A 13,283-nucleotide genomic window follows, 5' to 3' on the forward strand; every position below is an offset into this window, starting at 1 on the left:
TAGGGTATTTGAAGGTGTGTGCCCACTGACTTCCTCACCATTTAGCAGAAGACCATAATGAGCAACAAAGGACCATCTGTGCAAAATAACTTGTGTGTTAAGAGGCTGATGAAGACAATTTTTTTTTGCCAAACATTGTTACAGGTGATGAAACATGGGTTCATCACTTTGAACTGGAAACAAAATGATGATCCATGGAGTGGTGCCACGCCACTTCTCGTCTGAAGGGAAAGGTCAAAGTTGCATGAAGGGGTTATTCTGTTTGATGTTCTGCCTGATAGTGCAACGACCAATTCTGAAGTGTATTGCAATACACTCACAAAACTGAAGAAACGATTTCAGCGAGTTTGCCGCAGAAACAGTGCAAATGAAATTCTCTTTCTTGATGTCAATGCAAGACCTCACACAATTCTGTGCATCTGAGAGGAGCTCACAAAATTTCACTGGACTATTCTTCCTCATCCACCATACAGCCAAGTTTCGCACCTTCCAACTTCCGTCTGTTTGGCACAATGAAGGATATCTTTCACAAGGAACAGTATGTAGATGATGGGGAGGTTATCAATGCGGCAAGACATTGGCTCTGACATTGACCAGTAGGGCAGTACCACACAAGCATACAGGGCCTCCCAGAAAGGTGACCTAAGGCAGTCACCTTGAATGGAGATCATGTTGAAAAATAGGGTTTTGTAGTCAGTAGTCAACAGAGTGCGAAATAGTATAATGTATTGTAATCCTGAATAAAACCAGCCTGCTTCCAGAGGGGGGGGGGGGGAGGGGGGGGGAAGGTTGCATTAGTTACTGAATGTCCCTTGTGTATACATGTTTCACTTTAATCTTGCCAAAGAGGGAAATTCCCCTTGCCACTGGTGCTGTAAATAAAGAAAATGGGAGACCATAAGCAGTGACAACACTGAAAATTTAGTATACTGGCAAGGCATAATTTTCCAAATGGCCAATAACACAAACCATAAACTGCTGCGAGGCAGAAGGAAATGAGGGAAATGGCTGCTTTGTCATTTCCCACACCTGCCACAGGCATTCTTCTGATCAGCCTACTGTACAAAAACTGCTGCAACGTGTTTGTTTGGACACACAGTGCATCCTACTGCATGCAGGTTTACTTTTACTTCTGTTACACAGCTAGCTGTCTGTCACAATTTCCAATTTAAGATACATACTACTGCTCTTAGTCTTCTGACGTGTTTTATTAATGAGAACAAACTTCTAGAATACATTTGAAAGCAGTGACTTAGTAGCAGTATTCAACTGTATCATGTTATATCTAAGAGTGAAATGGATGTGCAGTGTCTTACACCGCAATCTAGTGAGTAAGTTTTCATCAGTCAACATGAAGCCTGTGAGGCAGAAAGTGTTCAAGCAATGTCATTACTGCAGGAAGGATGAACTATTCGTGCAGTGTCTATAGGTCTTGATGTGGTTTCACCTATTACCGGGACTACTTTGAAATCATTTTGTGCAACTAGTACACAGGAGATGAGTAAGAAAAGTAATGAGACTCATTTTTTATCCACGAAAGTTTCTATTTTTTTCAAACAACAATATGGTTACCTTCAAAGTAGTTCCCTTAGGAAATTATATACTAGCAGAGTCATTGATCCAGGCTTGGGAGCAGCACTGAAAGGCTTCGACTGACAGGCTCTCTAACATGTCATTCAGATTCTCTTCAGTGTTCTCCAGAATCCTAAATTATGTCCTTCTAAAACACATCTCAATTTTGGCAAAAGAAAAAAAGCCACAAGGGCTCAGATCAGGTGAATTGCAGGGGGGGGGGGGGAGATGCTGTTTTGAGATAAATTCTGTGCTGGAAGTGGCCGAGTGACGTGGGGTGTTGTCATGATGGAGCATCCAACTTGTCAGCAATGTCCGGTCTTGCTCGATTCATCCTTTTCCTGAGCATTTCAAAAAACAAGCCACAAATCATCCTTATTGTTACACGTCTGTCTGATCTCTCAAGAGTATGCACACATTTGACACTCATCTGTTTTTGAAGCTGAAGGTTCATGTTCATTGTGTTCTTGGCCTTCCAAAAATGATTTGTGCAAGCAAAAAAACTTATCCTCTTGATAAGAAATGTTCCCCACAGGCCTGTTTCAACTTTTTAAAGGTCACAATCACGGATTTCCCAAGTTTAACACATTAACTTGATTGCATAAGGTTGCTCTAAATTCCACTCTTCCATTTTTGTAACACACAATAAAAACACAGCTTCACTGATGACACTCTCAAAAATCATTTGATGGCTGTATGGAGCTGAAACTCTGACTGAGCATCTGCGATGAACACACTGGTCTACAAAAGCAGAACAACACAGCACTGCCAGATCTCCGGCAGTGTTTTCAGTCTCATTATTTTTCTCATACATAAGGGAGCCAGGGCAAAGGAGAAAACAAAAAATTGACCAGCACACAAAATGGTATAAGAGCAACGACTGGTTCAGTGTCAATGACCAAACAACACGCAACAGACTATGAGAGGAAGGTTTAAGACCAAGAAGAACTCATCATGGCCCTCGCTTAACTGCTTGGAACATGAGAGACTGACATTTATTTGCTGAGGAACAAAGACCCTGGGAGTTGTATCACTGGTGGGATGTATTGTTTATAGATGAGTCCCGTTTTTGTCTAACACAGTGCAATGGACGTTCACATGTATAATGTCATTTTGGTAAATGTTATAACGAAGCAGCAGTCCAGGAAATGGACAGATCTGGTTGTGGCACAGTAATGGTGTGTTATGGCATCACAACTAATGGTCAACTGGACTTCCAGATACTCAGACATTCAATTATTAGATAGGCCTCCTCTAAGTTCTGACCTCAGTCCTACTCAGCTTATATGTGATATGCTGGAAAGACAACTTTGGGCCCATCTTGCAGCATTTCAGACTCTGTAACAGCTTGCAGAGGTCCTTATTAAGGAGTGGGAAAAAATTGCACAAGGAAATATTTGCAGATCCATCAGGAATATGCCTCAAAGATATATGGCAGTAACAGAGAGCCTTCCGGATACTGAAATGTTTCTTTTTGTGCCCTTATGTGCCTGAAGTGGAGGAGTTCTGACTTTGGTTTATGACACTGTGTTGAATTTATGGTAACAGCACCAACATTTATGATAAGAAGATCAGATTAGCAATGTAGGAAAAAACAGATTGCTACTTACCATAAAGAAGACACGTCAAGTTGCAGACATGTAAGATTAAGAGGTACTCACTTGTAGCTTTTGGCCACTGCCTTCATAAGGAAGCAGCAATCTGGAAAGGGTGGAGAAGGGGAAGGGATAGTAGTGTATGGGTGGCGGGAGAGACAAACACTGTCTGGTGGGGCTATACTCCAACAAGTTCAGTGCCAGGAGGTTGCATTCCACGTGATGTTGCATTCCGGCCCGCGATGCTGGAGTTGGGGGTCGTGTGTGCCTGAGGTGTGCTTGCTTCTGTGTGTGTGTGTGTGTGTGTGTGTGTGTGTGTGTGTGTGTGTGTGTGTTTAAAAAAGGCTGTGGCTGAAAGCTACACGAGTGTGTTTTAATCGTGCTTGTCTGCAACTTGATGTGTCTTCTTTATGGTAATAAGCAATCTATATTTTCCTACATTGTTGATATTCCTACCTGGAGTTTCTATTTTTTGGAGATTAGATTAGATGTACTTTTCATTCGAAATGATCCATGGTGAGGATATCCCTGGGGATGTGGAAAATAGCAGAAAACAAGAGTACACATAAGATATTTACATAATAAGAACAGATATGCTAATGAATCTTCCACAGACTTCAAATGAAATTGACTTAGATGAGGTAAAAAAAAAATTAAATATATAAATAATATTTAATAGCATTTATTTACAATGATCACATTACTGCATAAAATTTGTACAGAATTCAAATTGTATGCAATATTCACATTATGTGATATTATTAATAACATATATGTATCAATCGGTTCAGCTTAGAAATTCATCAATGGAGTAGAAAGAGCTGGCCATCAGTAAATCCTGCGACTCTCCTGAAACTGAACTTTATTATTAATTGAACTTTTTATGGTTGCTGGCATGCATGTTCTGAAAATGGGTATTGCTGAACACTGATCATCTTTCTGGACCAAAGTGACTTTAAATCTTTGCATAAGTTATTTCTAGTACTGAATCCAAGCACTGAGGTGTTGTTCTGAAAAATATATTTTTTTATTGACAAATATCATTAAGGAATAAATATATTGGGAAGCAGTAGTATCTCCAGTTTCTTAAACAGCCCTCTGCAGGATGTTCTTGAGTTCACACCACAGATAATTCGTATTGCACATTTTTGGGGTAAAAAAACATTAGCTTGGCTTGATGAGTTAATCCAGAAAAATAGACCCGTGTGACACTAAGAAATGAAAGTCAGCATAGAATGCTAGCTTTTTAATTTTCTATCACCTAAGTCTGACAACAGTCACATAGCAAATACAGATTGGTTTAGGCACTTCAGCAGTTTTGCAGTATGCAACTCCCAGTTAAATTTATTATCCAGCTGTAATCCCAAGAATTTAACAGTGTAAAATTCTTGTATTATCTAGTTGTCACCATATTTTAGACATTTCTTTGAAGTTCTGTATTGCATATATCACATTTTTTCAAAGTTTAGTGACACAATCGACTAGGAACCATTTATTAATGTCCTTAAACTTTTCATTAGCTGACCTTCCCAAGGCTATACTTGATATAATATTTATTGTAATGTTTGTATCATCTGCAAACAAACCAAACTTGGCATATGGTAATTTTACTGATAAAAGGTCATTGATATACACAAGCAAAAGTAAGAGCCTTAAGTTGGAACCTTGGGGGACACCACATGTTACTTGTTCCCAGTTGGATAATAACTGATAGCTTAATAATGTCTCTTTCCTATTGATATCCTTTGTTTTCTGTCAGAGATATATGATTTGGACCATTCTGCAGCATTTCCTGTAACATCATCATACTCTAATTTACTTAAAAGGATATTATAAAATCCAGGATACAATGTAACAATACAAATAGAAGGATAGTTACAGACAGAGATTATGGCTGTGTGTGTGTGTGTGTGTGGGGGGGGGGGGGGGGGTTTGATGAAGGCCTGTTTGGCAGAAAGCTTTGACAATCTTTTGTTGTGCCTATCTGCAATTTAGTATCTCCACTATATGGTGAATAGCAACTATCCTTCTCACAATATTGTCAAATTCAGTGTAATCTGGATTTAGTTTCAGGGGAAAACAATTTTCAAATAAGTTAAAAAGATTATTTTGAGCAGTAAGCATTGGGAAAGAGGCTTTCAATTAAAAAAAAAAAAAGACCACATACAATGCAAGCCCCGATGAAAGTTCAACATCTTTTTTAGCAGTTTATAAATCAAGAAGTCTAAATAACACCACAGAAATGTGTAATACAGATGTATCTTGCACAGCTCCATCATGGAAATACACACATCAATGATACAGTAAACTAGCATAATAGCAGGAAAACTGATATTATTAACAGAAAAGTGAACAAAAAGCTGCTGAAACATGCAAGAGTTACGATATGTTATGAGGTTGCGACTATATGCGTAACAGAGTCAATCAATTATGCACACAATGTAAAAAGTGAATGCATAATTTACTGTAAACTATTGATCCTGGAGAAAGATGGTAGTGGGTGGAAATACATAGAAACAGAAAGGGTGCGAACTGAAAAAGGCACTAGTGTATCAATTTTAGATGTATATTATATTGACTGATAAAGCTAAAGGATTACATAACGAATACAATCTATAATATTCACTACAATTACTCTTAAATGTAGAAATCAGATGAAATTAGTGTGTTTAATAAAGATGGTGGTAACAGTTTTAGTTTGTTGGGAATGATGTACTTGCTTTCTCTCGCCATCCTTGGTGACATAGCTGCTAAGGTAGAAACCTTCAAGCTCACGAGAAAGACGTGATGTGAACCTGAGGCTGAGCGTATAATTAATTTTTTTTCGGAACTTATCCCTGGCTTCAAGGTATATTTGCTGACCGGCTGGATACTCCAGCAGACGGGAAATTGCCATACGATGGCTACGTCCACTGGGGTGAATGCTCTGTAACACAATCAGCTGGTGCACAAAGCACCATAGTACTCTGTAGCAGCAGGGCAAAAGATTATACTGAAGTTGAAGTACAAAATAATTTAACTCTATTAGAAATGTTATGATGCTGTCTACTATTTTAAATGGAAAATATAACAGGCAGTGGAATATGGGAGTCAACATACACATAAAGCAGTCATAACAAATACACAAAATATGTAACCAAAGGACACCTGTAGGCAAATTTATTCATCTGCATATGCATTTGAAGTAGCAGTGACATCAATGGTAAAAATAAATGTTACTGTACCAAGACTGTAAAATACTTTTTTTTTTTCATTTTGAAGGCAGACAAAACAGATTGCATAAATACTACTACAATGCTGTACAAATTAACACTGTCCTCACGTTGTTGTGGTCTTCAGTCCAGACTTGTTTGATGCAGCTCTCCATGCTACTCCATCCTGTGCAAGCCTCTTCATCTCCAAATAACTGCTACAAATTACATCCTTCTGAATCTGCTTAGCGTATTCATCTTTTGGTCTCCCTCTATGATTTTTACTCTTCACTCTTCCCTCCAGTACTAAATTGGTGATTCCTTGATGCCTCAGAATGTGTCCTACCAACCGATCCCTTCTTCTAGTCAAGTTTTGCCACAAATTCCTCTTCACCCCAGTTCTCTTCAGTACCTCCTCATTAGTTACATAATCTACCCATCTAATCCTCAGCATTCTTCTGTAGCACCATATTTTGGAAGCTTCTATTCTCCTCTTGTCTAAACTGTTTATTGTCTGTGTTTCACTTCCATACATGGCTACACTCCATACAAATACTTTCACAAAAGACTTCAAGACACTTAAATCTAGACTCTATGTTAATAAATTTCTTTTTGTCAGAAATGCTTTCCTTGCCATAGCCAGTCTACTTTTTATATTCTCTCTACTCCGACCATCATCAGTTGTTGTGCTCCTCAAATAACAAAACTTAATTACTACTTTACATGTCTCATTTCCTATTCTAATACCCTCAGCATCATCTGATTTAATTCGACTACATTCCATTATCCTTGATTTGCTTTTGTTGATGTTTACCTAATATCCTCCTTTCATGTCATTGTCCATTCCGTTCAGCTGCCCTATCAGGTCCTTTACTGCCTCGGCAAACCTCAAAGTTTTTATTTCTTCTCCATGGATTTTAATTCCTACTCCAAATTTTTCTTTTGTTTCCTTTACTGTTTGCTCAATATACAGATTGAATAACATTGGGGATAGGCTACAACCCTGTCTCACTCCCTTCTCAACCACTGCTTCCCTTTCATGTCTCTCAACTCTTATGACTGCCATTTGGTTTCCATACAAATTTTAAATAGCCTTTTACTCCCTGTATTTTACCCCTGCCACTTTCAGAATATGAAAGAGAGTATTCCAGTCAACACCGTTAAAAGCTTTCTCTAAGTCTACAAATGATAGAAACATAGGTTTGCCTTTACTTAATCTATCTTCTAAGCTAACTTGTAGGGTCACTATTGCCTCGCTGTTACAACATTTCTATGGATTCCAAACTTATCTTCCCCGAGGTCGGCTTCTACCAGTTTTTCCATTTGTCTGTAAAGAATTTGTGTTAGTATTTTGCAATCATCACTTACTAAACTGATAGTTCGGTAATTTTTACACCTGTCAAAACCTGCTTTTTTGTGATTGGAATTACTGTATTATTCTTGAAGTCTGAGGGTATTTCGCCTGTCTCATACATCTTGCTCACCAGATGGGAGAGTTCTGTCATTGGTCTTTCAGTGCTCTGTCAAATTCTTCACGCAGCATCTTATATCCCATTTCATCTTTATCTACGTCCTCTTCAATCTCCACAATATTGCCCTCCAGTACATCACCCTTGTATAAACCCTCTATATACTCCTCACACCTTTTTGCTTTCCCATTTTTTCTGGTTTTCCGTCTCAGCTCTTGATATTCATACAGGTGGTTCTCTTTTCTCCAAAGGTCTCTTTAATTTTCCTGTAGGCAGTATCTATCTTACCCCTAGTGATATATGCTTCTACATCCTCACATTTGTCCTATAGCCATCCCTGCTTAGCCATTTTACACTTCCTGTCGATCTCATGTTTGAGATGTTTGTATTCCTTTTTGCTTGCTTCATTTACTGGATTTTTATATTTTCTCCTTTCATCAATTAAATTAAATCTCTCTTCTGTTACCCAAGAAGTTTTACTAGCCCTCATCTTTTTACCTACTTGATCCTCTTCTGCCTTTACTATTTCATCTGCTAAAGCTACAGATTCTTCTTCTGCTGTATTTCTTTCCCCCATTCTTGTCAATCATTCCCTAATACTCTCTCTCAAACTCAAAACAGCCTCTGGTTCTTTCAGTTTATCCAGGTCCCATCTTCTTAAATTCCGACCTTTTTGCAGTTTCTTCAGTTTCAATCAACAATTCATAATTGTGGTCAGAGTCCAAACCTGCCCTTAAAATGTCTTACAGTTTAAAACCTGGTTCCTAAACCTGTCTTGCCACTATACAATCTATCTTAAACCTTCCAGTGTCTCCAGGCCTCTCCCATGTATGCAATCTTCTTTCATGGTTCATAAACCAAGTGTTAGCTATGATTTAGTTATGATAAAGTTATTCTCTGTGCAAAATTCTACCAGGCTGCTTCCCCTTTCATTCCTTACCCCCAATTCCCACTTCGTATTCACCTAATACTTTTCCTTCTCTTCTTTTTCCTAGAATTGCATTCCAGGCCCACATTACTACTAAATTTTTGTCTCCCTTAACTATCTGAATAATTTCTTCAATCTCTTCATCATCTTGGCATATGAACTTTTACTATTGTGGTAGGCGAGGGCGTCATGTCTATCTTTGCTACAATAATGGGTTCACTATGCTGTTCATAGCAGCTTATTCATGTTCCCATTTTTTATTCATTATTAAACCCACTCCTGCATTACCATTATTTGATTTTGTATTTATAACTCTGTATTCACCTGACCAGAAGTCTTGTTCCTCCTGCCACTGAACTTCACTAATTGCCACTATATCTAACTTTAACATATCGATTTTGCCTTTTTAAATTTTCTAACCTACTGTCTGATTAAGGTATCTGACATTCCACGCTCCGATCCACATAATGCCAGTTTTGTTGCTCCTAATAACGACATCCTCCTGAGTAGTTCCTGCCTGGAGATCCAAATGGGGGGACTATTTTTCCTCCAGAATATTTTACCAAAGAGGATACCGTCATCATTTGACCATACAGTAAAGCTGCAAGCCCTCAGGAAAAATTACAGCTGTAGTTGCCCCTTGCTTTCAACCGTTCGCAGTACCAGCACAGCAAGGCCGTTTTGATTGATGTCACACGGCCAGTCAGTCATGTTCCACACAGTGGCTTGTGGTGTATGCATATAGATGTAGATGTTGATGTAGAAAGCTACACTCTAGGCATACACTTACAGAAAAGGCTAGCTAACATTTGTATTTTGTGTTTTCTTTTTTGTAAACACTTCTTGCTATTGCCAGTGTGCATTTCATGTCCTTTTTACTTCTGATGCTATCAGTTACTTTGCTATCCAAACAGCAAAGCTTATTTAGCTTAGGTGATGTTGATGTAGAAAGCTACACTCTAGGCATACACTTACAGAAAAGGCTAGCTAACATTTGTATTTTGTGTTTTCTTTTTTGTAAACACTTCTTGCTATTGCCAGTGTGCATTTCATGTCCTTTTTACTTCTGATGCTATCAGTTACTTTGCTATCCAAACAGCAAAGCTTATTTATTACTTGTGAAGTCTTCTTTCCTATTTCAGTTCCTCCAGCATCACCTGATAGAATTAAATTACACTCAGTTAACCTCATTTTACTTTTGTTAATGTCTGTCCTACCACCCCTTTTAAAGGCATTACCCAAACCATGCAACTGATCTTTCAAGTCCTTTGTCATCTCTGATAGAATTACAATGTTATCTGTAAAACCTTAATGTTTTCATTTCATCTTGCAGAACTGTTATCTCTTTTCCCAAATTTCTCTTGTTTCCTATACCACCTGCTCTATATACAGATTCAATAAAATGGGGGATAAGCTGCAACCCTTTCTCACGCCTTTTTCAGCTGTTTCCTCCATTTCATGTCCAACTCTTACAGCTGCCACCTGGTATTTGTGCAAGTTGTAGATAACCTTCCACACACTGTATTTTATCTGTGATAACTTCAGAATTTCAAAGTGTATACCAGATAACATTGTCGAAGATTTTTTTAAATGTAAAAATGCTGTAAATGTGAGTTTTTCTTTCTTTAGTCTATGTTTTAAGATTAGCCATAGGGTAAATATTGCAAAATTCAACCAGGTGGCTCCTCCTGTCATTCCTCCCCCCCCCCTCCCCCTTCCAAGTCACTGCTCCACTGTTTTCCTTCTCTTTCTTTTCCTTCCACCAAATTCCAGTTCCACATCATATTTTTTCATCTCCCTTAATAGACTGAATAATTTATTTTATCCCATCCACATTGTTTCACTCTCTCCATCATCATCTGCAGAGATAGTACACGTATGTACATGTACTATACTGGGGATCAGTGAAAGGGGCAGTTAGAAGGAGTAAATCAGTTCTAACCCTCATCATCCCTCTATTTCTATGTGCACACTGTTGGCACAGTGTCATTTCTGCCACAGGTGCTGTACAGGTAACGTCATAAGAAGTAATGACTACCAAATGAACACCTATCATTAACATGGTTTATTTATGCTGATGCTGACACGACTTTGTAATAGTTTAGTGGAAGCGGGCTGAAAGTTTCCGATTTTTGATGATTGAGAATCAGGATGGGAATACTAGTGAGAGAAGCATGTGGAAAAGTGGAAAGGATAGGTTAGTTGGTTGTTTGGGGAAGGAGACCAGACAGTGTGGTCATCGGTCTCATCGGATTAAGGAAGGAAGTAGGCCGCGCCCTTTCAGAGGAACCATCCCGGCATTTGCCTGGAATGATTTAGGGAAATCACGGAAAACCTAAATCAGGATGGCCGGACGCGGGATTGAACCGTCGTCCTCCCGAATGCGAGTCCAGTGTCTAGTGGAAAGGATACCTTCTAAACCTACTACTACAGCTGCCAGTTTCACTTCTCCCTGGTATACTATTGTGGATCAGGGCTTTGTGGCTGTCATGGCTATGATAATCCTTTCACTATGTTATTCATAGTAGTTTCCCTAGATTCCTATTTTCTTTCTAACAGTTACACATAGTCCTGTGTTATTTCTATTTGATTCTACGAGGATGGTTTGATGAGTCTGGTAAATTTCCATGAAAGAATGGAACATTTTTGTTGTGCCTTCATGGTTGGTAAGCTCGATTATTGCAAGGATCTTATAAAGAATTTCAACAATGCACAGCATACAGTTCATTGTTGACAGCCACGTGAATTGGTCAATGTGTAAACTGCAATTAAAAATGGAGAAAATTATTTTTGTGCTATTATTAAACATTTTCATTTGAAGGGTTGGGCTGCTGCACAAATCAAAGCAGAATTGGATGAACTTCATGTGGAGTCTGCACCACCATTGAAGACCACTTACTCTTGGATTAATGAATTTAAATATGGTTGGACAAGCACTGAAAATGAAGTGCTCTCTAGCCATCCAAGTGGGGTCACTACAAAGGAAATCATTGACAAAATACATGATATAGTAAGTCACCCCAACTGAGCGAGTGCATTATATCCTGCATGGAGGATTGGCTATGAAGAAGCCGTGTGAAGGTAAGTGCAGCAATTGCTTCCAGTTGACCAAATGCATATCCAGCACAACATTTCAACACAATGTCTAGCAATGTTAAACTGCAAGAGTTTTTGTTCTGATTTGTGACTTTGATGAAACCTGCATCCATAATTACACACCATAGTCAAAACGGCAGAAAAAACGGTGAACAAATGCTGGTGAAAGTGCACTGAAGAAGGTAAAGACAATTCTGTCAGCTGGTATGCTGATGACTCCCAAGGAATAATACTCATAGATTACTTGGAAATAGGTAGAACCATAATTGGACCCCATTACTCAATTGTTGGAGTGTTTGCATCTTGCGTTGGCTGAACGAAGACAAAGGTTTACATACAAAAAAAGTGCTCTTTCACCAGGTTAATGAATCATCCCACACATCATTGATAACAAAGGCAAAAGTGTATGAATTGTGCTTCGAATTGATTCCTCGTCCACCCTATTCACCATACTTAGGCTCAAGTGACTTCTTCCTGTTTCTTAACTTAAAAGTTTTGTTTTCTGGGAAGAAATTTTCACCAAATGAGAAAGCGACAGTTGCAGCCAAAGAGTATCTTGTAAAGTTTGACAGAATCCATTTTTCTGATGGGATGATAAAGCTGGAGGATCGGTGGACCAGGTTTACTATGTTGAGAAGTACTGTGAGTTGTTTATGAAACAAACGTTTTTCTTACTTTTTTTACCAGACTTATTAAACCACCCTCATACATTAACAATTCTGTATTCACCTGTCCACAAATCCTGCTCCTCTTGCCACTACACTTTACTAATTCCCACTATATTTAACTTCAACTTATTCTGTTTTTTATTCTACAATGTGTCAAATACTTAAGGGAGCTAATATTCTACGAACTGATCTGAACACCATACATGTTTTTTGATTGAAGACATCCCCTTGAGTAGTCATCAGCCATGCCTCACTGACTGGTAGCCATACCATAAGGATGGAGATGCCAGACTAACACTGGATCCTGAAGATGGGTGTCAACCACGTCCGTGCCTGCAGGGGAAATAGTCTAGATGATTTAATTATCTGGCTTTGTAATATAAGTAGACATAGCCATGACTTCTTGTTACTGCAATGCAGCTGAAAGCAAGGGAAATTACAGACTTTATATTCCCCTGAGAGATGTTATTTTGTGTTTTATGTGCATTTTTCTGAGATATCCCATTACTTGAACATGCTCGCACAGGCTCCAAAACTGTCTATGTTAGATATAAAGACTTTAAAATAATGGCGCTGTAACTGTATTCATCAATGAATAGAAGCCTTTTATAATATAGTCCAATTCACAAATGATGACAGCCAAGGTTAACACTCAGCATGCCTAGCTATCTTCGATTGACCACGGAACCACGAGCCCGGCTGGAAGGCGGCTGCTACTGCTGCTGCCGCCAGCTGCAATGACAACTTCCAAAACAACAATGATG

At 38.7% G+C, this 13,283-nt stretch overlaps 1 protein-coding gene across 2 annotated transcripts in view; it reads right to left on the reverse strand.

The window, feature by feature from the left end:
- LOC126260110 (glutamyl aminopeptidase-like) overlaps positions 1-13,283 on the reverse strand; it is a 191,845-nt gene that overhangs the window by 135,854 nt on the left and 42,708 nt on the right. For both annotated transcript variants that reach the window (XM_049957346.1, XM_049957347.1), the window contains one exon: positions 5,888-6,108. In XM_049957346.1, the coding sequence (XP_049813303.1) occupies positions 5,888-6,108 (221 nt within the window). The remainder of the gene's footprint in view (positions 1-5,887; positions 6,109-13,283) is intronic.

Source organism: Schistocerca nitens, chromosome 5 (genome assembly GCF_023898315.1).
Source record: "Schistocerca nitens isolate TAMUIC-IGC-003100 chromosome 5, iqSchNite1.1, whole genome shotgun sequence".
Lineage (NCBI taxonomy): Eukaryota > Metazoa > Arthropoda > Insecta > Orthoptera > Acrididae > Schistocerca > Schistocerca nitens.